Raw genomic sequence first — 25511 nt, 5'->3', positions numbered from 1 at the left:
GCAACCTTTCCTATTCATCCACACAACACAGCTAAAATCGTCATTCGGGCTCTCATCATCTTGCACCTTGATTACTGCAATATTCTTTTCTAGGGCTTTGACAAATGCAATTTTATCTTACTCCTATCCATTCAGAATGCTGTTGCAAAGATCACTTTCTTAAACAGTTGCTTTGACCACGTCACTCCTCTCTTTCCATCCCTTCACTCACTCCCCATTCTCTATCACATCAAACATAAGCTGCTTGTCCTCACTTTCAAGGCTGTTCATCGGCTATGTCCATCCTACCTACTACCTCTCAGACATTACTGAAATGTTGTCTCCCACCTTATGATACCAGCCTCCATCACCCATGTGTTACATTTTCAAAGAAGCCCCTTCGTGCTTTCTCCCAAGTTGCCCCTCATGTTTGGGAGGAGCTCCCTATGAACATCTGCAAAGCTACCTCATTATCCACTTTCAAATCCCTCCTCAAAAAACTCTCCTTTGACATGATGCATAAAATAACCTTGACAACATTTAGGCTGCTGAACAAGTATCAGGGCGTAGCCATGTTAGTCTGTATCCACAAAAACAACAAGGAGTCTAGTGGCACCTTAAAGACAGGTGCCACCCGACTCCTTGTGGTTCATGCTGAGCAATACTGTCTCAGTACAATGGGGTCCTGTGATGGTTTATGGGGTACTCTGGATTGAAAGTCACTTTGTTACCCCCTGCTTTTAACAAGAGGGGATCTTGCATGTGGTGACTGGGTGTTAGGTCCCTAATAGCTACAGCTTTTCAGCCACAAGCCCTCTTGTGGGTTATGCCAGCCCTGTCTTTGCCTTGCAGGTTAAAAAAAATGTACCCCAGTTTCCAAGTCCCCTTGAAGTATTCCCCTGTGATATCCAGCCCCTGACAAGGCTACTTACAGAAATTACAGATCCTCTGCTCCCAAGGTTGCCAATTTTCTAATTGCACAAAACTGAATGCACTTGCCCCACCTTTCCCCGAGGCCTCACCCACCCACACCATCCCTTCCCCAGGCCCAGCCTCCTCTATCCCTCTTCCCTCCGTTGTTAATTCTCCCCCACCCTCAATCACTCATTTTCACCAGGCTGGGGCAGGGGGTTGGGGTCCAGGGTGTGGGCTCCGGGAGGAGGTTCAGGATGCAGGGTCCAGGAGGGGGCTCAGGGCTGGGGTGCAGGGTGTGGGCTCTGGGAGGGGGTTCAGGGCTGGGGTAGGGGGTTGGGGTGTGGGTTCTGGGAGGGGGTTCAAGGATGGGGCAGGGGTGTGGGCTCCGGGAGGGGGTTCAAGGATGGGGCAGGGGTGTGGGCTCCAGGAGGCGCTTACCTCAGGTGGCTCCTGGAAGCAGCCAGCATGTCCCTCTTCTGGGAACTGCGCAGAGCTGGGCAGGCAGGGAATCTGCCTTAGCCCCGCCGACTGGACTTATAATGGCCCTGTCAGTGCTGCTGACCAGAGCCGCCGGGGTCCCTTTTTGACAGGGCATTCCAGTTGAAAACCGGACACCTGGCAACTCTATCTGCTCCCAGTGCCATGTACCCCATTTTAACAGTTTTATCTTAAATCACTGCTCCTGTGTAATGCACAGCACTTGTGAGCACTTACAATAAAACTTAAATAAATCCTATTTTGAAACAAGAGAGCATGATGGAAGCAAATGGTTACAATTTAGAACAAAATTACAAAACATTAACTAAGGCCTACACTTATTAATAGTTACCTTTCCTATCTAATAAAGTAGTTTTCCCCCCAGCACAGGTCAGTCTGTTGCAGGCTTCACAGGAACCAGGATCCAATCTTTCATGGAAAACACTCCTGCTCAACAAGATTGCTCCTCAGTGAATGGATGCAGAGTGTCTTTGTCTGCCCTGTCATATACTGAATCAGTCTTTTGCCTTTATTCACAGACAAGGTGATCTCTGTCTGTTATGGTGTTCCTTTTTACCTGCATGTGGTTTTGATTATTTACAATTGTCTCTGATGGTTTTTCACTGACTGTTCTGGGTAGAGTTACCGCCTTTGAAATGCAAAAAACCAGGCACTCCCCCTCACAAGGCAAGCCCACCACAACCCTTACCCCCAACCACAATGCAACTCCGCAACACCTGCACCCTTCAACAGCTATTCATACAGTATCGAGAGAGAGAACAGATAAAATGATGTTATCAATCTTCTTACTTAAACTGCAGAAGTGGGAACACTGCAGCATCTTTAGCTGGACGAAGAAACTTTTAACATTAGACATCCCCGTGTATTGTGATGATAATGCAAATCTTTAGATCCACATAAAAAAAAATCCCGACAGATTAAATTATTTTTCTGGCAACTGGAAAATCCATAAAAATACCGACCAGGCCTGTCAAATACCAGCCACATAGTAATCCCACTTCTGGGATGGGGCAAGGGTAGGCAATTGAACAATACATTAGATAATCAGCCAGTCAAGGTGGGGTGACCACTCCATCCCACTTGAATGGGTCATGACCAAGACACATGGTTACCTGGTGACTAACTTTTACTCCAAGACCATAAAGGCATAATTCTCAGTAGTTACATTAATCCTTAAATACTACCAGTACATACATCTCGCAATGATTATGAGCACTCACAGGTTACAAGCTTTCAATAGAGACCTCACTAGCTACCCTTTATGGATAAATATAATGAAAACAGTGTATTAGGTGCAGTGAGTTTGTCAGGTCTGAGACAGAGTTGCTTATAGAGAACAATGAACCCTTTGCCAGTTAGCCCCAATGGGCCTCTGCGCCACAGGCTCTGGCCATGACCAGGGCTCCTAGGCACTAAAGTAATACAAATAATAAATCATAATAATAATAATAAAAAGTGTTACATAGTGACTATACTGGGAAGGGAATTAAGGAAAGAAAAATTGCCCCAGTTTAGGGAAAAAATGGTAAAATACAAAATCCTTCCTCACTTGTGTTAAATACCTTGAGATTACTACTAAGAAGTGAAGGATGCGGAAGTACTTCAAGCATTTACCTCCTGCCAAAGTGATAAAGGAGGGGCAAGCCCCTACAAAAATATCTTTGATCTCTAATACAGAAAAATAAATTCTTATTTGTAGAAAATTCCCAGGCAAACGAAATTACTGATCAGCATCTGAGAAGCTTCTATTTGTTCTAGCCATGAAACTTGGCCAAAGTCAATTCCTATAAGTTGTAAGGGATGTTGTTAAAAATCACTAACATCTGAATCTACCATCTTATCAAACTCTTGCCATAACCTTATGCATGTTCAGGTCTTTGTATTGTTGCTATTGTGAATACTAATCCATCCATTATGCATTCTAAAGTAAAAAAATCCAAATCCATTTTAAAGTGAAGTTTCATACTCTATGCTCATTCCATATATGGACCAAGGACAAGCCATAAACACAACTTACATTATCATAGTTTTAAGTGGCTTGTCCCATGTATGCTGATTACTTATACTCAATAAGTCAGCTGTGACTAAACAGCCACAGAAGGTAATATACATAAAAATAAATGTATAGATAAGATTCATTGGAGGACAAATCTCAAATAATTACAAAAGAGACCTTCATTCCTGTGATTGTCCCTGAGTCTCATCTTGCTAAAACTGGCATCAAATTCATCAAGATATGTGTCCTGTCTCTTTCCTGTGCCAGAGAAACAGAAGTCAGCAGCAGCAGGCAATCCACACAGGAGAGGGAACTGCCTCAGAAGACTTTTCTTAAGCTAACCCCCCGAGCTAGTTCGATCCCTCTGTTAAGAATAGAGTGAGTGCCTAGATAATAAAATCGCCCTTGGTAGATTATACCTGGGGACTGGTTTAATAAACATTTGTAATAAATTCACTTGTGTGTTTTATTCATTCAAATTGAAGACTTCACACTCACAAGGGGGAGCACAGAGCTGCAATGTCAAGCTTAGATTAACTTCTAACAAATATTAGGTTTTGGGGATTTAAAATTTTAGCGCTAGGCTTCTACACCTTAAATTATGCCCTAGGGAATGCTATGGTGAGTTAAGGCTGAAGCTGGCTTACTGTAATGAATCTTTCCCATCCCATTCTGTACGGTCAGAAAGGCACTTCTTGGATGGAACAACTTGCAAGCTCTGCTGCTTTTATATAGCTATAGTCCTGCCAATTACCCTATAAAACTCAAGAACAATGAAAGGTCAATGCCATCCAGGGCAGATGAATGTGTTCTTGCTCATTTGCTTGTTTTCTGCCCTCAAGCCTGTTACCCGACCTCCATCTGTCTGGAGCGCTCATCTGATAAATAAGATGGAAAGAGCCATTTAGTTCTTTAATTAAAAATTACGTATATTTTTCCCATTCTGCTTACACATATGCAGCAAAATATTTCAATTCCTTACTGCTAAATATACTCTGGATGTTGACATGGACATTTAGCTGTCAAAACATTTTACTTCCCGTTAATTAGAGGGATGTCAAGATCCAAAACAAACAGCAAACTGATCAAGAAATTTACTGAGAACAGGAAATTATGGTTTTACAGACTTTCAGCATCTATTCTTGAAAGGGGCAGATTACAATGTGTATTATATTTGAAGACATATTAAACCAGATAGTACATAGCATTGTGATGTGAGGTAACCCAATTTTCTTGAAGTTTCACTGAGGAGCACAAATTCAAAGTGTTTTAAGAAATATGCTTTTGTCAACAGACACTAATGGTTTGATGCCAGATTTGAAGTCAATGTGAAATTAGCCTATGCAAAGAGTAACAGCTTAAGACATACATGTTAGACTATCCACATCTTGTGCATAATAGCACAGTCAATTTGAAAAGAAAATACTTTGTTTGATACTGTATTTTAATTATTCAACGGATGTTCCTTAAAATAAAATTAGGGCCCTACCAAATTCACGTGAAATCTGGTCTTTTGTGTGCTTTTACCCTATACTATACAGATTTCATGGGAGAGGCCAGCGTTTCTCAAATTGGAGGTCCTGACCCAAACGGGAGTTGCAGGGGGAACACAAGGTTCTTTTAGGGGTGTCATGGGTATGGCCACTCTTGCTTCTGTGCTGACTTCAGAGCTGGTCAGCTGGAGTGTGGCAGCTACTGGCTGGGCACCTGGCTCTGAAGGCAGCGCCCCACCAGCAGGAGTGTAAGAAGTAAGTGTGGCAATACCATACCATGCTACCCTTACTCCTGCACTGCTGCTGCCGCCGGTGGCTCTGCCTTCAGAGGTGGGCTCCTAACCAGCAGCCACTGCTCTCCAGCTGCTGAGCTCTGAAGGCAGCGACGTCACCAGCAGCAGCGCAGAAGTAAGGGTAGAAATACTGCAACGCCCCCTACAATAACTTTGTGACTCTCCCCCATCCCAAACTCCTTACAATCACAACACCATGAAATTTCAGATTTAAATAGCTGAAATAATGAAATTTATGATTTTTAAAATCCGGTGACCATGAAATTGACCAAAATGGACCGTGAATTTGATATGGCCCTAAATAAAATGGATGATACTAATTTTAATTTTCCCTGCTTCAAATTACAGTTTAAAGCCAAAACACATACCACTTACGAAATACAATTACTGCTTAAATTGATATCGATTTAGCAAGTTGAGTAGTTTTACTGTTTTCAACATATATTGGGGGGATGTTATTCAATTCATGCTCCACCCAAAATCCCATAGTGACAGGAAGTTTCTTCTAAAATGTCAGCAATTGAACACTTAATGTTGACAATCAAAATGGTCATCATTAGGCTTCAGAATTTATGCAACTGAAATGAATGGAATAGCTGGGCAAGTTCCATTGTTTTGGCAGCCTTAGCAACACAGCCCAGCCCAGGAGCTAGATTTTTTTCCTTTTCAAATATGTTAAATTCTTTAGAAATTGATGGGACCCACCAGAGAAATGATACTGATGTGTATTGCTGAGTACTCCTAAATTGTTGTTATGCCAATTCTGAAATGGGACTTAGGACATTCTAAGTCTCTCAGGCTCTTCTGAAAATGTTAAGTTATCCAGTAGTTTGAAAGAGAGTCTGCATTAAGCAAATCTTCACCGCAAGCAACGTTCTTTAAGATTAACTGGTGGGACCCCTTCAGTTTAATTGAAAATGGATTATTCTTTTGCTAATGCTAATATTCAGCCTCGGTAAGACCGGTCAACGCCACTGGAGGTAAATATCAGTGGATATTTTTCCTAAGAAACAACATTTGACAGCTGATACCTACATTTTACTTAAGAAATAAATGTCAGAGAACTGGTTTTCAGTGAGCAAGGAAACATATGTTAACGTGACCGTGACTCCCTTACATTTTTGAACAAAGGAGATATGCAATGCATTAAAATTTCTCAAAACCTATTTTAAAAAAAAGAACAATTAGCAACAATAATAATATGGTTGTACAATATATATGTCATACATATTTGGCTTAAAATCAAGAACAAATGAAATACAGACCTAAGGATTTAATGATATTCTGAACTCACCAAATTACAAATGCTGGTACTGTAGAGGCCTGATAACAGAATGTTATATTGTATTCCATCTTTGGTAAAATAAGTTAAACCTAAGGGAGAGGCAAAAGCCCCAAATCTGAAGTTCTTTGCCTTTGAAGAGTTATATCCTTTCTGAATAACGTTAACAATTGGACCTATATTAAATTCGTGTTTCTGTTGTAGTTTTAAGGACAGCTTAAACAAATAAAATCTAAAATCAGTAAACCAAATCCTATAACTGGTGAATTTATGGTATGAGGAAAATATAGAAATGGTTCCTTCAGAATAGGCTACCTCTGGTCTATTTTGACAATGGATATTCACACCAAGGTCATTTGATCTGAATTACTTATTTGACAGATCCTAATGGCTCCTCTGAAGTCACAATGGATACTAATGTAGTGGAAGTTTAAGTACTTAAATTTACATTGTACAATGTGTGTATTTTGTATTGAATCTCCTTAATAATGATCAATATGGAGGGGGCATGTGCTCTGGAAGGCTAAGAGAATTGGTGATTGATATTTAAAACCTTTAGCCTTTAGGTTAATGGGTCAATTCCAGTGTAGTTCAGTGGTGAATGAAACCATGAGTTTTGCAGTCTTAGTCCATTCCCAGGAGACAAAAATCTTTTTGACAAAACTCAGTACACTTGGCAGACCAATGATATACAGAAAGGCTAAGGATTGGATGAACATAGCCTTCATATGAGATGACAACCTAAGGGACATCAGCAGAGTAGTGTGTGTGTGTGTGTGTGTGCATAGGGAATGCTAGCCTTGCTCTATGGAGAGGGTAGCTCTGCACCTCTGCAAGTCCCACAGAAGCTCTGTCAGTTTTGTCCTTGTGGTCTTCTCTCCATTCAGACTTGCCCCATCTCAAGAGCTGCCATACGTTGCCATCCTGGCTTCCCAGTGAATCCTCATATCCTTCTGACCCAGCCCACCCCTGAACATCGAAGCAGGTTGATATGGAATTAAACTCACTGTGATTAAACAATGAGCCAAATGGATGTTGAACAGTCTATTTTGGCACCTGCACAAATCCTACCCAGATGAATTTTTACAGAACACTGGGGAAAAAACAAAAACCTGTGCTTGGATGAGAATGAAGGACAGAGTAAATAAGTGAGCATGCATGAGTATAGCAAAGAGAACAAGAGGGAAATAGGAAGGTGATGGTTAGAGAGGAAGGAACAAAATGGGAGTAGATTGCAAGAGAGGGATGGGGAGGGAAGAACTGGGTGTCCAAGTCTGAAAATCTGGTCATCCAACTGTGGATAACAAAAGCAGACTTTAGACTCTAGGGCTGTCAATTGCACAACTTTCATGAGCAGTGAATTTACACACAGGAAAAAAAAAAGAATGCACAACTGACCCTTATAAAATCTCAATTCTGAAATTATTCCTCTTTTTAAAAAAAACCTTCAAGCATCAAATCTGCATTATGGAATAACAGATTGGATTTTCTCCCTCTTTCCTTTCTCCCTCCCCACCAAAAAAAAGCCTTCTCAGAATTCCCAAATGGGAATTTGCCGTCTTCATTGAACTAAAACCAGGTTATAAATAGAAACCCAAGAAAGCATGTGTCCATTATATCTCCAGATTTAAATAAATAAATAAAAAAAAGAATTATTTTCCTAATGGATTGGATTTATCAATCAATTTATTTTAGATCCACACCGATTCTGCTCTCTCTCTCTTTTTAAGCACTGTGCAAAAATTGTTGGGTCGACCATTCTAGAACTACAAGTCTTTTATCAGCAGAACAGACAGAGCACAGACAGTAATAGGAAAAACTTCTCCTCTCTTTCCCATCAATAAGGCGCAAACCTGATCTAACTGGACAAATTTGAGGGTGGAGGGTAGTCACCAGCCCCATTTAATCCATGGCCTCCCTTCAAAGACCATGGACATGGTCAACAATTGTGTGGGTGGCTGTTCTGTTATGTGGACACCTGCTAACTGGGAAATGGACTAGAGCCAACTCATTCCATTTAGGTCATGTAACAACCAGCCAGCTTTCTGCCATGACTGACCTGTGCTGGATTCTACCAGGTAACCTAGAGAGGAAAGGCTCCAACATCCCATTACCAATATTCTGGGCTTGAATCCTAACATCTTTTTCAGATGGTCTCATAAAAAAGACCAAATATGCAAATATTTGCTCTTCAGTCATAGATGCTTCTTGGGCTGCTAAATGTTCAAACTCAACCCAAATATACATGATCATTGCAGGATATTATAGAAATAATTTTTAATATCACAGTATAGATTTGATTTCATAGAATATCAGGGTTGGAAGGGACCTCAGGAGGTCATCTAGTCCAACCCCCTGCTCAAAGCAGGACCAATCCCCAACTAAATCATCCCAGCCACGGCTTTATCAAGCCTGACCTTAAAAACCTCTAAGGAAGGAGATTCCATCACCTCCCTAGGTAACCCATTCCAGTGCTTCAGCACCCTCCTCCTGAAAACGTTTTTCCTAATATCCGACCTAAACCTCCCGCACTGCAACTTGAAACCATTACTCCTTGTTCTGTCAGCTGCTACCACTGAGAACAGTCTAGCTCCATCCTCTTTGGAAACCCTTTTCAGGCAGTTGAAAGCAGCTACAAATCCCCCCTCATTCTTCTCTTCTGCAGACTAAATAATCCCAGTTCCCTCAGTCTCTCCTCATAAATCATGTGCTCCAGCCCCCTAATCATTTTTGTTGCCCTCTGTTGGACTCTTTCCAATTTTTCCACATCCTTCTTGTAGTGTAGGGCCCAAAACAGGACACTGTATTCCAGATGAGGCCTCACCAATGCCGAATAGAGGGGAACGATCACGTCCCTCGATCTGCTGGCAATGGTCCTACTTATACAGCCCAAAATGCCATTAGCCTTCCTGGCAACAAGGGCATACTGTTGACTCATATCCAGCTTCTCGTCCACTGTAACCCCTAGGTCTTTTTCTACAGAACTGCTGCCTCGCCATTTGATCCCTAGTCTGTAGCAGTGCATGGGATTCTTCACTTGTCCTGTTGAACCTCATCAGATTTCTTTTGGCGCAATCCTCTAATTTGTCTAGGTCTCTCTGTATCCTATCCCTACACTCCAGCGTATCTACCACTTCTCCCAGTTTAGTGTCATCTGCAAACTTGCACTATTTCCACTTTCAACCAATAGAATCTTTCCCTGTAATCAAATTGACAATGTTGCTCAAACCAGAAATAAAAATTGTAATTAGATGCTTTAGGTAAGTAACTAATGCCCCATTCTGCAAGCTATGCCATATGGGCTGACCCTGCACAGAGCCCCAATGCAGTCAAAAGGGTTTGGACACAGAGATCCACCTGCTTGCAAGACTGGTACCTACCATGACACTCTAAACACCTGAAGTGCAACATATGTTATAACACTATCTTCCTGATCCCACAAAATCTGTCTGGTCCTCACGGTAAGGCTCAGATGTACAATGTTTACCATGAAAAGCTCAGCATTTGCCAAAAGATTCCAATGTTATTGTTCACTCTAACTAGAGGGGAAAAGTGTGGAATCTCATATTTCACTATGTAGTAACTATGCAGGAAAACAGTGATTTTTTTTAAAAAACAGATCAATGTAGGCAAGTTTCAAAATACTCTGGTGAGTGACCATACAATGACAAACCCACAACATGATTCTCATAGCCGTTTTCAATTTGGATTTCACTTTGCTGCACATTAACTATGCAGAAGAAACTGATTAATGAACTTCTCCTGGCAAAAGCACTCAGATGCCACGGTGGTGAGTGCAATATCAGATTTAGACAGTAGTTGGAGAAAGCTACCCATTTTCCTTCACATCCGTGCAGCTATGGACAATCAACGCTCCTGCAACCTCTAAAAACCTGTGCAGGTGAGTCATGGTTCCTCTCTCCTACTCAATAAACTAACTTTTTATAGTTATTTTTCTGCAACAAGGCCCTTCCTCTATGGAGTCCCATAAGGCTCAGTTTCTCAGCTTTCCCTTGAACAATTTCGTCTCATTTTCAGTCTTCACTGCCATTTAAACTGAAGATATTTAACTGGACGTGCTGTTGACATATTTAATTACTCCTCCCTCTGTCCACTCTCTATGCCTATAATGATCAAATAAAACCATGGGTCCATCTCTGCTACCTGAAGCTAAATGTTGAAAAGTCAGAAATACTTTTCTAGGGAAAAAGGAGCATACTCAACAGCAGAGAAGGATTAAGATTTATTGGAGCCCTGGACACAAAGAACAGTTGGACCCTCCCCACATACCCTCTCGCCACGGGGCCCTGCCCCACTCCCTGGCCAGGTCAGAAGCCCAGAGCTGGGCTGTGGTAAATGCTGCCCAGGGAACCTGGGCCACTGTGCGGACCCTCCATCTGCCCTGGTGGTGGGCTCTGGGGGGAACAGTGACATGGGCGGGGGGCTGCCCTTGGGAACCTTGGCCCCCTGTCCAGGGCAGGTGGAGGCTCTGGGACACCGCACAGCAGCCCAGGCTTCCTGGGCAGCTCTTACCATGACCTGGCTCCAGCTTTTGGCCTGGCCAGGGGGCGGGGCTTCAAGGAGAAGGATGAGGAGCGGGGAGGGCATAGTTTGGTGCCAATTGGGGGTGGCAGGGGCACTTCTACACAGGTTCCAGAGCTCCTAGAGCCCAAAGAAGAAATTCCCCTGTGGCGGGAGAGGAGCATTAACAGAACATGCTGCTGCGGATACTGCTAGTTACCCGGGCTGCTTCTTTAAATTGGGCACAAGGTTGCAGCCTTTGAATCCCATTGTGCATGGAAACATTCTGGCAGGGGCATGGTCTGAATTAGACACCTTGCTGCAAATTAGCTTTCTCTGTCCCTGCCTTTCCCTGGCAGCTGGATGGCGCTGGCAGAGGGGGATTTGCTCTCTCTCTGTCCTCCCATTGACATGGTGGCTTCTCTGCATGATGTCCCCTTCATGCTGGAAGAAGCAAGCCCAGTGTGCAATCTCCTCCCTCCCAACTCCCACATGGCAATGAGTCTCAGACCATGGGTCAACTGCCTGGGGGCTCGCAGGCCTTGGGCTGTGGAGCGGAAAATAGCAGTGTAGACATAGGGCTCAGAGGCACGGTGGCTGCAATGCAATTGGCTTATCGCTAGGGCCCAGAATGAGCTCAGGGAAAGCGATCACTCAGTCCTGGCAGCAAGAAGTGAATTGCACTCCATAGTTCTGGGTTTCAGCTGCATGGGGTAAGGCTCCGGGCTTCAGATGAAGCTCGGGGGAGGGGAAGGAAGCACCTGGGCTTATGGCTTCAGCCCATGGGCACTGGAGTGGGGAGAGGGCAGGGGGCCACTGCCTTAAGGGCAATCATGGGTGGGGGACAGTGGCGAGAGCGGCCTCAGGGGAAGTAGTAGCACGAGGGTGGGGGCCTTGGGGAACAAGGTGGAGCGGGGGGCCAGGTGACATGGTTTGGGTGCCGTGGGCACTCCCCACTTCTGGGGAGCTTCCGGCACTCCTGCAACCTTGTGGCTTCTGCTGGGGTTTGGAGCGCCATTTTTCTGTGGGGCCCCAAATTGGCCAGGGCCTCTGGGCAAGGATCTGTGTGTTAATCCACCACTGGTCAACAGTTTCATCTTCTCTCTCTCTCACTCACTTCTGGACTTAAGAATTTACTATCTGTCTCTATCATATCCCTCATCCTTGATTCTGAACTTTACTTTTCCATCATTCTTTATCTACATATGTGCCCATCACCAATACAATACCACCTGAATTTGCTATTGCATCAGCTCTACCTTGGCTAAAAATTCTCAACCATACTTTCACCTTTCTTGCTATAAATCAACTCTCCATGGGCTTCCCAAGTCCCAGCTTTTCCTGGCACCAGCACAGAACATACAAATGCAAAACTACAACCACATCACTCGTCCTCAGAGGACTCCATTCAGGTCTTATTCAGTTCAGGACTCAGTTCAAAACTGCACTTTAATTCTTTCTGAAGAGTACTCTGTGAACTTGTTCCATCTTACACCATAATTATTCTCTCTTTCTACTACTCCTATCCCACTTCTCTGGCACTTGCCTCCTCCATGTCCTTACATACAATCTTGCGACTGCTAGTGTGGACTCGTTCTCTGCAGCTTTTATCTGAATCCCTCTCCAACTCCCCAAATGTTTTGAAAAACTCATCTGCAAAATCCTCTTTTCTTGCTTGCCTACACATTATGATTCCCCCACCCCATGCTACTCTCCACCCCCAAACTCACTCACACACTCGCTCACCTTTGTACTATTTAAAGCTTTTCTAGACACCGCTTGTCAAATGTTCTACAAAATTAAGTCACGGTGGGTTCCTGCTAGTCTGGCTGCATTGCTCTTTTCTTGTGAGCAGGCTGGATATTGGAATCATTCTTGTACATTTCATCTGTAAACAGAGGCTATAATTCCTATGAATAAAGCAGATGGGGCTGTTCATAAATTATGGAACTTATAGGGGGAATGACTTCTTGATTATGGATGTTTGTTTCAGGGTTACAAGGGGTGGGTGGGCCTTGAAAATTACCAAAACATATGTTACATAATTTATGGACAACCCCCATGCAGAGGAAAAGGGACAGTACAGGAGGCTCACAAGCCAAAACACATCCAGATTAAATGTAGTCTTTGATTTATCAGCTTCAGTGTTCCCCAGTGGGGGACAGCAACACTTCACAAACTGAAGACTCAAGAGCGAGTATTCCTTCTCCATGAAAGTTAACCATTAAAATGTATGGTGTATTAAACATAAAATAGGCAGCAAGTAATTCATATTAACGTGTATCATCACACTTGAAGACCTAAACCTCAAATGGCAAATATATTTCTTCTTTTCGTGTAAAAAATTTATATTTCCAAGTTACTTATTTACACACATGCACACGCACACACACTAACAACCAGCTTCCAAAAGGAAGAAGTGAATGCTTAATATTTAAGTGTGGAAATAAATATCATGACATTTTGATGTGTTTGTGTTGCTTTGATAAAAACAGGAACCCAAATAAGGAAATACAATATAAAACAGCATTTTCATGAGATTCCAGAACTATTTTAACTCACTTAAAGCTTCACTAACAACTGGGTATAAATTTGGTTTTGAGGGTTTTTTTGCACGTGCATAATACATGCATGAAGACAAACACAGAGACAAAGAAATGTAAATACACTTTTACAGAAAGAACTGCATGAGACACCGTAGCTGTTAACTGCCTTGTTGACAGAAATGTTAAAGGACAAAATGTTCGTTCCCTAGTTGCAAGACTCTTGCATCTATAACATAGATTAAAGAAGTCATCACTGTCATGCTGGATTAGAAAGACAGATATTAATGAGTGAACACACTCTATAGAACATGGGCAATTATAACATCTTGACAGAAATATGGTTAGTGGTAGCACAGGCCCATCCCAAGAATCAGAAAAAAAAATCGGTTACAAACAGCAGAGTCAGTGGCAAGAGAGAGAAAGACTGCTACAGGCTTGAGAGGTCCACTTACTGACGCTGCCACAGACTGCCATGCAGTATTCCTCAGAGTCAAAGTTGTTTCGGTTCCCACCACATCCGCCGTAAAAGAATGGTGCACACTTTCCTTCAGTCACATCAAAGTACCAGCGGGAGATCATTGCTCGGCAAGGACCAGTCTCAGCTTGTTCAGAGCACACCTCTAATTATAGGAGATGTGGAGGAACTACATTTAGCATGAAAATGGTATTGTCTTTCTTTTCATCTACACAAGTTTACTTACATGTTCTAACTCTTGCATTTTAGCTACAAAATGGATGCATCAAGGAAGCATCTATATCTTTCACAAAGCAATTCAACTACTACACTTTAACTCACTATCTAGTCTCTAAAACAATGTATTCTCATCTGGATTAACACAACTAAATCCCTCCTGCTCTACACACTATTTTTGTACTTGTATATCTATTTTGGTTAGTGGCATGATTATTTGCTGAAATAGTTATACTTTATAGCCCCTAGTGTGGACATAGTTATACTGGATAAAGATGTCTTATGGTTCCCCATCTCTTATGGGAGTCGCTATACCAGTGTCCACACGAGGGGTGTTCTATCACTATAAGTATACTGGTAAAGTTAAAACAGTACAACCTGTGTGTGTGGACAAGCCCTTAATTGGAGTTTTGCCCATAAGGAAGTTTGAAGAATTGTCTTTGGAGAAACTCCTGATAGCAGGAAACATCAACACATTGAACTATTAAAAAATACATCTAAAATACTGAGATTTCATGGCTTGTAAAAAGACTATATAAATGATGCAGGGAATAAAATTCCTTCCATACACACACACAATCATTTTGGTTGAAACTCCCTCATGTGTAGAAGCTCAGCGCAAGGCTTATCTACCACTTAAATCCACAAAAGCCCTCAAAATAAGATTTAAATGGTGCATCGGCTTTGTGAACAGGGCTGATTCTCCTCCTTACTTAACATATCATATGACAGTACGAAATCTGCTTTGAACATATATCATGATTTGTGTTTCTCAGTTTTCACTGGGAGCTAGAACAGTCACTGCATTTGCATTGAAACTCACCGGGAAATCTGTGGGGAACTGAGCTGTACAAATTAAGATCAAAGAATAAAAAGTGAATGCAGAAACTCTGTCCTTAAATTGGAATTCAGCCCATCACCTGGACACATATATAACCCTTTACCAATAATGTTCCAAACAGGAAAAACAGCGTTCACATTCAGCATGCTGTATATCATTTGCAAAATTGTAGAAAATAAATACCAGTACTTCCCCTGCTATGCTTTCATCAGACATGGGTTCAAAATAATGGCAGACAACTGGTAACTTATCTACAACTGTTTCTGACATTACTTTACAAGCCTTAATTTTGTGGAAGGCTGACTCTTTACTACTGAAATGGGGTCTTCCCCTTGGTCCCCTCAACACCTGCTAGTGTATGTAGCAATCGAAATCTCCCCACACTCATCACCCCTGAGAGGCTCTCACTGGCATTAGCCCAGATTTGGAGAGTCTCATTGGCTGCTTCACAGCCCTTTTTCTTCTAGGCTGTTTGGTTTATCTCTGTTTAGCATATAACCCTTCCCACCTCCTTTCTGCAGTGTGCATTTTATATCAAATTTCTGTAAGTAATCAACACACATGTCTATTTATATCAATAATAATTTACTGTAAAGCATTTATGATTGATCCAACACAAAGCTTTACACAGACACATCAACAGTGTATTAGGCACTTACACTATTTAGTTTGTAGAAATGAATGAAATAAGTTATGGTAGGGGAGAGTTAGCATCTTACTTTTAAAAACAGGACAGGTATGATTAATAGTACACAGTGTTTTCCATACAGGTTACTCTTGCTTGATTTTTACACAACATAGTTATATAGTCTACACACAAAGTAACTTTCCCTGGTTTTGAATATATGGAGGAACCCCACAAATTTCATTTTAAAAATTAATCACTGGTAGAGTGATTGACATTAAAGAGACAGGTATAATCAAGAACAGTTTTGCTGAAAGAATACCAAATTTCAAGAACAAAGGGCCTTACATTTGTTGGTCTTTTAAACAATAATTCAGTTAATGGAACTGTCGGTCAACCTCAATACATAAAGAAGTAAATGCCTTCCAGGATTCCCTTGATACACTTCATAACAAAATTTAGATGTAAGTTATTTTATCATTTTATATTTCACACACTCTTATCAGTATGTGAAAGTTCCAAAGACTCACTTTTTAATCTCTGGGCTTGACTCCACTTACTGGGGGATTGACTCATGGCAATCGATCCACCGGGACTCAATTTAGTGGGTCTAGTGAAGACCCACTAAATTGACAGCCAATCGATCTCCCGTCGACTAAGTGTGGTGTAGATACCACAGTAAGTCGACCTAAAGTATGTCGACTCCAGCTACACTATTCATGTAGCTGGAGTTGTGTAACTTAGGTCAACTTAGCCCCATAGTGTAGACCTGCCCTCACCAGTAAGTGGGGACAATCCCTACATGTCTCACACATAGGAACAATAAAGCAATGACTTTTAGTACACTGTATATTTTTGCTACCTACATAATGTGAAAAATAATGAAGATAACCCATCAATGAAATAATGGCAATGATAATCAGGAATCAACTCTTGGGGCACTACAGACATTTATACATATTAAGAATTCATTTGACTGGCAGTCAGAAAAATGCCATTGAGTTTAATATGACCCTTGCAGTAGAACTACTACAATCAGTTTGCATGCAAATGGAAAATATAGCCCTTTAAAGAGTGACTACTCAATCATGAAATTAAATCAGACTCCCTCCTTGAACTTAATGCAGAACTAGAGACATGCCTTCCTTTTCCCTCCCCAGGGGGAAGCCGGAGCTACCACAGGGCAAAATCCCCCTCTCAGATCTACATCGTAGGTCTTGACACCTTGTATGGATGGTGTTTCATTGCCAGGAGACTGGAATATCAAAACATAGATCTGCTGTGTGGGGATGAGAGGAGAATTGAACACCTAGAGATTAACAACAATGCAGGATACAACCATGGGGCTAGATCATCACTTTATGACTTGCCCTGATCAAGGCAGCAGACTGTAATTCAGTCAATATCCCTCCTGGTCTCCCCTCTGCTTGTCATCTGTACTGGGATGGAAGAAGAGTAGCTTTCCCTCCCTCGCTGAAACCCATAGTACACATAACGCTTGTAAGACAGTAAGGTGGTGCCTTACAACCTAAGTCTTTTGCATGGATGCATAGGGCTAGTGAAGATTTAGCCCATCATCTGAGCGCGATGATACACTTACAGTTAGCAGCAGAGAGTACATATTGCACAATCATGTCATTTAGAATTAAAAACATTCTTTGCATTTAATTTTTTCCCCAAAAATATAAAAGACTCACTAGTAAGGCCACACTGGGAACAAATTATCCGTGATAACTAGAAAAATTAAATTACACTGTGGCAAAATGTTAATTTTCATTTTTTAATCTTGTTTCTGAGAACTGATTAAGAACTGAAGCAACTCTTTGCCTTTGGCTGCAAGAAAGCAAGGCAAATTAAAGAGAGCGAGCTTTTCTGTAGTGCTTGTTATAGCTGAGATTTCTGAACAGTTCAAGTTCTAACCTGCTGTTTTCACATGCTCAGACTTTCTCTAACAATCCACTTTTGGTACTCAAAATTTCCAGTGCATTGTCCTTGCCCAGAAATGAGGGTTTCCTGTTGCTAGCCTGTCCAGAAAATTTATGCTAAATGTTTACAGCTCAAATTTTTGACTTCTAATGGGCAGAAATGATTTTTGTCTCCTATTTGACAAAATTGCCATACTTTTTCCATACAAGTAACTAAAAAAAGCTGAACTTTTAATATAGCCAGTAAGTATCTCTCTCACGAAGGGATATCTCCATATCAGTTTTTTAAATGACTAGATAATGATGTTATTGATTGAAGAGCAGCTACTGAACAGGCACAGTAAAACACTTTGAGTGGTCAAATTGAAAAGCATACACTTTACAAACATTTGGACTTTTGGATTTACAGCTGCTTACACCAAGCTATTTCACAAGTGCTCATTGATCAATGTATCATTAATAGAGGTAGTTGTAACTTTTGCAGGAAAAGTTTGCATGCTTAAAGATAAAATTATCTCTCTGCTTTTCATATGAAAACATTTTCATATTACATTTTCTGATGAAAAATGTTTCAAAATTACAATTTTCCCACAGGAAATGACAATTTCTGTTTTGACCATTTGAATTGACATTTTGAAATGAAATTTTTTTGTTGCATTTCAACTTAAAATGTTGTTTCATTTTTGTTTTTTGAAACTGAAAAACTGACACAAAATAATACCTAGCACTTAACAGTTAATAGTAATACCTAGCTTTATTACAAAGGAGATAAGTATGATTTTGCTCACTTTACAGAAATTTTTGCTTCATTTCAAAATGTTAATTGGAAACAAATGTTTCCGGTTTTCTTTTTTCAAATTGGTTTGAAACTTTTTGTGGGAAAACCAAAATGTTTCAACTGAAAAATTTCCAATGAAATTTCTCATAGGAAAACATTCACTTTTCTGACCAGTTCTTATTTTGTCACCTTAAGGACCTATTCCACCTTAAACATTTTAAAGATGACTTAACAGGATCTGAGCACACTGAAGTGTAGTCTGTTTCACTCTTCAAAAAAATCTAGAAAATGAAATCTAAAGAAATACAGTGGATATTTTCAAAGACAAAAATGGGAATTAGACAACCAATTGGCTTCCAGGGGAGCTAAGCTTCTAACTCCACTTAGTGCCTTTGGAAATCTCAAAGATCCATACAGTTAAATTAATCAACGATCAGGAAAAGCAAAAGTCAAGATTCCATAACTTTGTTCTATTGTCATTATCCAGCATTTTCCAATATTTTTTCCTATGACATCAACACTTTGACCTTCTACAGCACCCTTCCATCTGAGAATCCCAAAGCTCTTCTTTAGAAATGTGTAAAATTCACCCTAACAACAGCCCTATGATGCAGCCAAGTCCCAGTTTCATAGTGAAGTTAGGTGACTTACACCCAGAAAGTCTTTGGCAGAGAAAGGGAACAAAACCCAAATCTCCTGATTCCCAATACTATGCTTTATCTCCAAGACTATCCTCTGAATGTGCAGCTTCATATTACTATTTATGTCATAAAATGGAAAGCGTATACAATAAAATATGCCACAGTGTGTGATAAAGACAAGTTATTGCAGGTAGCCACTGAAATACAAGCAGTTTAAATATTTTGAGTCTATCTGTGCAACCTTTATGCTGTATTCATGTAGACCCAGATTCAGCAAAACACTTTAGCATAGGCTTAAAATTAAACACATGCTTAAGCACTTTGGTGAGTAGGGATTTACTTAAGCATGGGTGTGATGAGCTGGGACCATAATTTTTTGTATTTTTATAAGGTGTAAAATAAAGTATATCTTATAATCTATATTCCACTAAAAAAATGCAGTGTAGATGATTAATGTAACAAAGTGGGCAAAAGAATCATATCACCCTAGCAAATGTAACAACCAAAATGTCTGCTCAACGTCATTAGGCACTAAAATTTAGGGTTCCAATCAGTACTTTTGCTATTCCCTCAATTTGGGTAATTTGTAAACCTCTATGGATGTAGTTACATATACATCAGGAGCATTACTCTCTGGTATGTAACTACTTCAGAGATATAGAACTATGTTTTAAATAAAGTTTACTCCTTTGTTGATTTTGTTTGTATTTACACTTTCCTTTGTCAAAAATCTATGCTACTGTTCTGCTATGTGGATTATTCCCAAGGGAATATTTAAAGAAGAAACTCATTTCCACTGTGGAAATCAGTGGAAAATCATTCTGAATATATGCCTGAAACCAGCAGCCAAATTTGAATTTGAACATTCGAAGACAAAAACTAATTACCTAAGAGGTTTTTGGAATTCAGCAGGAGGCAGCCGTGGAGCTGGCACCAGCTCTGGGAATAAAGCCCATGCATTAGCTACACAACAGCATGGATACTTTCTAGAGAGAAAGTTTAAAAAAATAAATAAATAAAAAAATAAAGAGCTGAACGATTAGTTATAAATGCAATGCCAAAGAACAATTCTTTAAAACAGTTAAATACCTTAAAATTGTAACTGCCAGTTAAGATTGAATTTCTCTCTCTAATGTTGACTTGGAGCCTACTCACAGGGAATAATCGGGGCATAAATAAAATATAGTTGTATACTGTGCCTAAAATACAAAACCTTCCAATTCTAATGTAAAACAAATGTATAAAACATATTTTCATTTTATTTGTGTGAAGAATAACTTCATTCAGAACCAAGATGTCAAGTGGCAAAGAAAAGACAGCTTGAATGTAAGACTAAATCAACGAAATTCTGTATTTTATGTATGTTTTAGAAGAGATGCAGCTTACCCATAACACTATGATTTTACTAACATAGCAGATATATTGATTGAGAAGGTTAGCACAGAAATGCATTTCACTCATCCAAAAGACTTATCCCCACAGACGATGATAATGTAGGATAATATTAAACAGATTAGTAAATAAAACCAAAGCTTTAGATCATTACAGTTTCAGTACATTAAAATGATATTTTCTGTTGGCGAACCAGATGAGCAGAGGACAGAATTCAGTAAGTATAGCATAGATCATAATGAAATTTTCATCCTTACGTAAAACAGCAGAACTGCTCTATAAAGTATTCCAATATGTTTGCCCTTGGCCCAGAATTTTAATTAAAAAACATGTTCTTTTATGATTCAGCAGCTCTGGTTAACAGTAAAAAAGGTTTCATTTGATGTAAGACAACTTAAAGATGCCCTTTTATGGAGGGACAACTGAATTTTAAATCAAAACATCCAATTAAATTCATAGTTGTACTAATCGAAATATACCAATACATGGTTCTCTATAACCAAGGCTAGACTGAGCATATTAACATTCATAAGAGTAAGGAAAAAAATCAAACATGCTTTTTGTCAATGGACAGAAAGATAGTTAGAACACTGGATACTATTGTACAAATGTCTAGGTATTTTCTTAAAATACAATATGAGCATCTATTATCCCTTTTCAAACTCTTTTACCCAATCAGGCAACCAATCAAATTCACCCTAAATTAGGTGAAGAAAAACATAAAACGTTCTGATGCTTAAACCAAGGTAATAACCTTTCACAGAAGAAAAGGAGGAAAAGCAATTAAGTCAGTGTCGGCTAAAGCAGAACTGATTTTGAACAAGGCATTAATACTCCAATACTATACCAAAGCCTGCAATAGATAGCACCAGCACTTCCCTGTAATAAGCTAAATAACTTGCCTTGTAATAGGTAGTAACTGTCACTGAATGGATTTAAAGAATCTATGAAATGTTTCAGGGAATAGCAAACAAGATACAGTAGAGCAATAAGGCTAACATCTGCCATCCCTAATTCATGTCACTTCTCTTTTGCTAGAAAGCTGGCTCAGAGATTCCCATGTGCAACTGCAGGTTACAAACACATTCAAAATGCCACATCAAGCAGCACCACTTCAATTCTTTCCTAAATATTTAAACAAATCTGTTTGAATTAAGGGATGGTGAAATCATTGCTAACTGGCACGACTACGGAAACCAGGTGGTCAAGCCTTTCCTGAATCTCCCACATCTGCTGAATGGTATGTGTGCAAGCTGCCAAACGTTCAACAGGTTGCTGCGCTGGCCCTGCTGCTTGTCTTTAAAAAAGCTCTAATTAACCGATATGTTGACAGGAAGCATTAAACCAAAAACAAGATCTAATTGCTTTTTCTTTGATGTAAGCTAAGAGAGGAACAATGATGCTTACCAACAACCATGCTGAAGGAGAACAGAAATGGAATCACAAACAATTACACAGCATGGGAGAACAGAGTTTCACCATGATTCAGTTAATCCTAGCAAAAACTCTCTGGGATCTCGATATCTCAGTATCATTTTCTGGTTCTGAAACAATTTATAGTTTATTAAGGCAGTGATCTCAGCCGAAGCAGAGCTGATCTGCTAGTTATGACTGGTCTTCAAAGTGACTTCCCTTGTTTGTTATGTAGGTTGGGTGAAGTGCCTGCACTCCTGTGCAAATCAGTCACGTAGCTTTAAGAATACAAATTCGGGGATAACATCTCCCAGCAGATGGGGGTGGGTAATATAGAACTGAGAAAGGCTGGCTTCTGGGTTTCCTAGAGCCCGTGACCTCAAGCCCACCAGTCAAGGTACACAGCTTCCTCAGTCAGACTTACAAGCTGATAACCAGTTATTGGCACACAGATATACAGAATCCTGGACTCCCGATTCCTGTGTTCAATCTATCTGAAAACCTACAGCATAAATGCCCTTGTCAGACAAAGGCATGAGCATACTGCTAAGTATTGTGCTAGGATAATGGAAAGGAATTCACCAAATCCATCCTTTCTATAGTCTTTAATAAAGAAAAAACTTAAAAAACACAACAGCTTTAAAAAACATGTTTGCCACAGGACATGAAATAACAGGTTGCCATCCATCAAGGTGCAGTGGCTGAGTGGTTTAGGCACCTGATGACAATTCTGATGGCCGTGGGTTTGATTCTTACTCAATTTCTCCCTGAAAGGCCACTTCTAGTTCACCCAGATGCAAAATGGGTACCTGATCCATTGCGTTAGGGCAGTCATAGGCCAGCAGACATCATGCTGGCCACATCACTCCCTTGTGTACTGCTGGCTAGGAAACTGACGTGCCTTGACTGTGTCAGCTCGATGAGCTATTGGCTCAAGAGAACTTTCATGCTATCTGGCATTTTCCAAAAAAGACTAAAATTGTTCTGCTCCTGATTGTTGGAAATATAGTTGTGAGCTGTTTTGCTATGGGTATTTTGGTCACTACTAGTTAAAACATGTTTAGGAATAAGAAACATGACATGTTGAAACTACAGCCGACAGCATGAATGTCTTCCATCATATAGCTTCAGTTTCCGTACATGCTTTATTTATTTAGGGTTTGATCCAATGGGAGTCAGTCCATTTACTTGGTTGGGCTTCGCACCACCCATTATCAGAAGAGCTTAATTAATGGTTTGAGAAGAAAACAAGCTTCCATTGATTTCACATACGAAAGATAACTCCTATAAAATATGAAGAACTTCTGACCACATTCTTTAATGCTCATGGATCTAATAACGATTATGCCTCCAGCAGGTATAAGGAAGAAACTGTATGTTCAATCAGGAAGGAGAGTATTTACTCCTGTGGAAATTCTGCGCCATGGCATACGTGCAGAGTTCATGTCCCCTGCAGATCCCCCCACTCTCACCCCGCAGAATACTACATTCTGCCAGGGAGGTGCTGCAATTACAACTTTCGCCTACCAGGGCTGCTATGGCACCAGAAGACAGGGAAGCCGGCTCAGAGCTTGAGCAGCCAACTGCATATAGGGAGGGGGCAGAAGCTGTTTTCCAGCCCACCCTGTATTGTTACAGACATACTTACTGACAGGTATTTTGAAATAAATTACCAAAAAACCTTGAAACTGGTGTTATTATATTGTGTTATTTTGACAAATAAGATATGCAGAATATTAAAATATGGTGTGCACAATTTTTTATTATTTGGCACAGAATTTTTTGGTGCAGATTTCTCCCAGGAGTAAATACATGGTATAAACTTCATTGCCCTAACCCTTTAGAAAAGTGACCTTAGTTTTACTTGTAATCCAAATGGGTTAAAGCTAGTCAGCCACCCATGGCAAAGAAGCCCTATCTACAAGGTTCTCAAACGTCTTCCATAGCATGAACCACATCTTAATAGAGAAAGTCTCACAGACCCTCCCCTATTTGCAGTCATGTAGATCAACTCTCCTCCCATGTGTGACAGCATAACATACCTGTGTCAACCGTCAACATCTTAAAGTAACTGCTTAATTTCCTAATGTATTTTTAGCTTCTTTCAATGCATTTTACCACTGGGAACAAGGAGATGAACCTATACCATGAGAAAAGCCAGTTCTCTGCAGACCACCAGTTATTGGTCTGCGGACCAGTCTCTTAGCATTTTGCCCCAGAAGGACAACTCTGTCATCAGAGCTGCAGAAGCAGCTGTGGCACAATTTGACAATGAAAGTTTAGTCATCTCAACAAAATAACCAGGGGTAGCCATTTACAGCACCAACACCATGCAAATAATTTGGTACAAGTAACAGTCCAATCAAGAGAGGCCTCATACTTAAAGAGAGATGAAGATGCTGAAGGTCAGATGGGCTGAGGTGCCTCAGGATTGCTGCACAGGGAATCTGGCATTAAGATGATTACACTAGACTTGTCTGCAGCCAAAATCTTGCCTTCATGATGCATGCATTTTACCAATTTTACATGCAAAAACTAAAGACTATTATCTTTAGGCTCTTAAAACCAGCACCATTAAATGTCAATGTTTATATGTTGCAATCTGTTTTTATATAAATTCAATGTGTTACTTCACCTTTTTTGTAGTTTACTTTCACATTAAACATCCTAGTTGCCTGAAGACTGAACATCTTAACCTCTTTGAAATTTCAGCTTCGGTAAAAGACATACTGTACCTAATTTGTTCTCATTTTCACTCATCCCAAATCCCATTAAAGTGAAGTGTATCTTTTTTAATATTCATTTACCAGTGAGGATAGGGTGTTTCACCCCTGGGCAGTAAGAGCTCACATATGGAAATACAGTTAAGCAGATTAAAGATTTAAACTGGGATTTTTACATTCATCTCGCACTGGTTCTCCATAATGACAGGTTTCAGAGTAGCAGCTGTGTTAGTCTGTATCCGCCAAAAAAGAAAAGGAGTACTTGTGGCACCTTAGAGACTAACAAATATATTTGAGCATAAGCTTCCATGAGCTACAGCAAACGAATAAATTTGTTAGTCTCTAAAGTGCCACAAGTACTCCTTTCTTTTTTTACTGGTTCTCCAGTGACTGAATCGAAGACTCAAGAGACAGAGTTTGGATAAATAAGAACTTTTTCTGCCTAAGAAGGAAGCCCTTGCAAATCAATTTTACTCAAACATCAATTCATTTGATCATAGCACTCACCTGAAACAGGGAGAAAAAAATAAGGAAGGACAAGAAATGTTAATAAAGGAAGAGTACACTTTCCAGGTTAGCTACTTAATTCCATTCAATTATATATGTATTTCATCATGGAATTAAAATCATAGCTAATATCGATCCTGTGCTGTCCTCCCTACCACCAAACAACATAAACATCAGCCAACAGGGCAGAACAACCCTGCCACAGGGAAAGATAGGAAGGTCTGTGTGGGTTTGTGTACAATTTTTAAGTTGCAAGGGTCTGTGTCCCTCAATTCCAATAGCAGCAGGTATGGACTAAGGGAACCAGGACTGAAATGTCCGTGTTAGTTCCACTACAGCCATTTCATGGTCATTTTGTCTCTGAATGTTTTAAGTTGAAACTCCTTTCATTTTAAGTCATAGGAACTAAGCTCATTTTATGTTTTGTCCTGGCTTTTACCTCTGTCTCATTT

The 25511-nt window shown here is 40.3% G+C and overlaps 1 protein-coding gene across 4 annotated transcripts in view; it reads right to left on the bottom strand.

Annotated features, from left to right (window-relative positions):
- APP (amyloid beta precursor protein) overlaps positions 1-25511 on the bottom strand; it is a 295623-nt gene that overhangs the window by 109029 nt on the left and 161083 nt on the right. For 2 of the 4 annotated variants that reach the window (XM_084634832.1, XM_084634833.1), the window contains exon 7: positions 13976-14143. The exons of the other annotated variants lie outside the window; for them this stretch is intronic. In XM_084634832.1, the coding sequence (XP_084490958.1) occupies positions 13976-14143 (168 nt within the window). The remainder of the gene's footprint in view (positions 1-13975; positions 14144-25511) is intronic. 4 annotated transcript variants of the gene reach the window in all.

This window comes from Lepidochelys olivacea, assembly GCF_965140295.1.
Source record: "Lepidochelys olivacea isolate rLepOli2 genome assembly, chromosome: 1".
Taxonomy (NCBI): Eukaryota; Metazoa; Chordata; order Testudines; family Cheloniidae; genus Lepidochelys; species Lepidochelys olivacea.
Note: the sequence above shows the minus strand (reverse complement) of the source record. Positions and strands in the feature narration are given on the sequence as shown.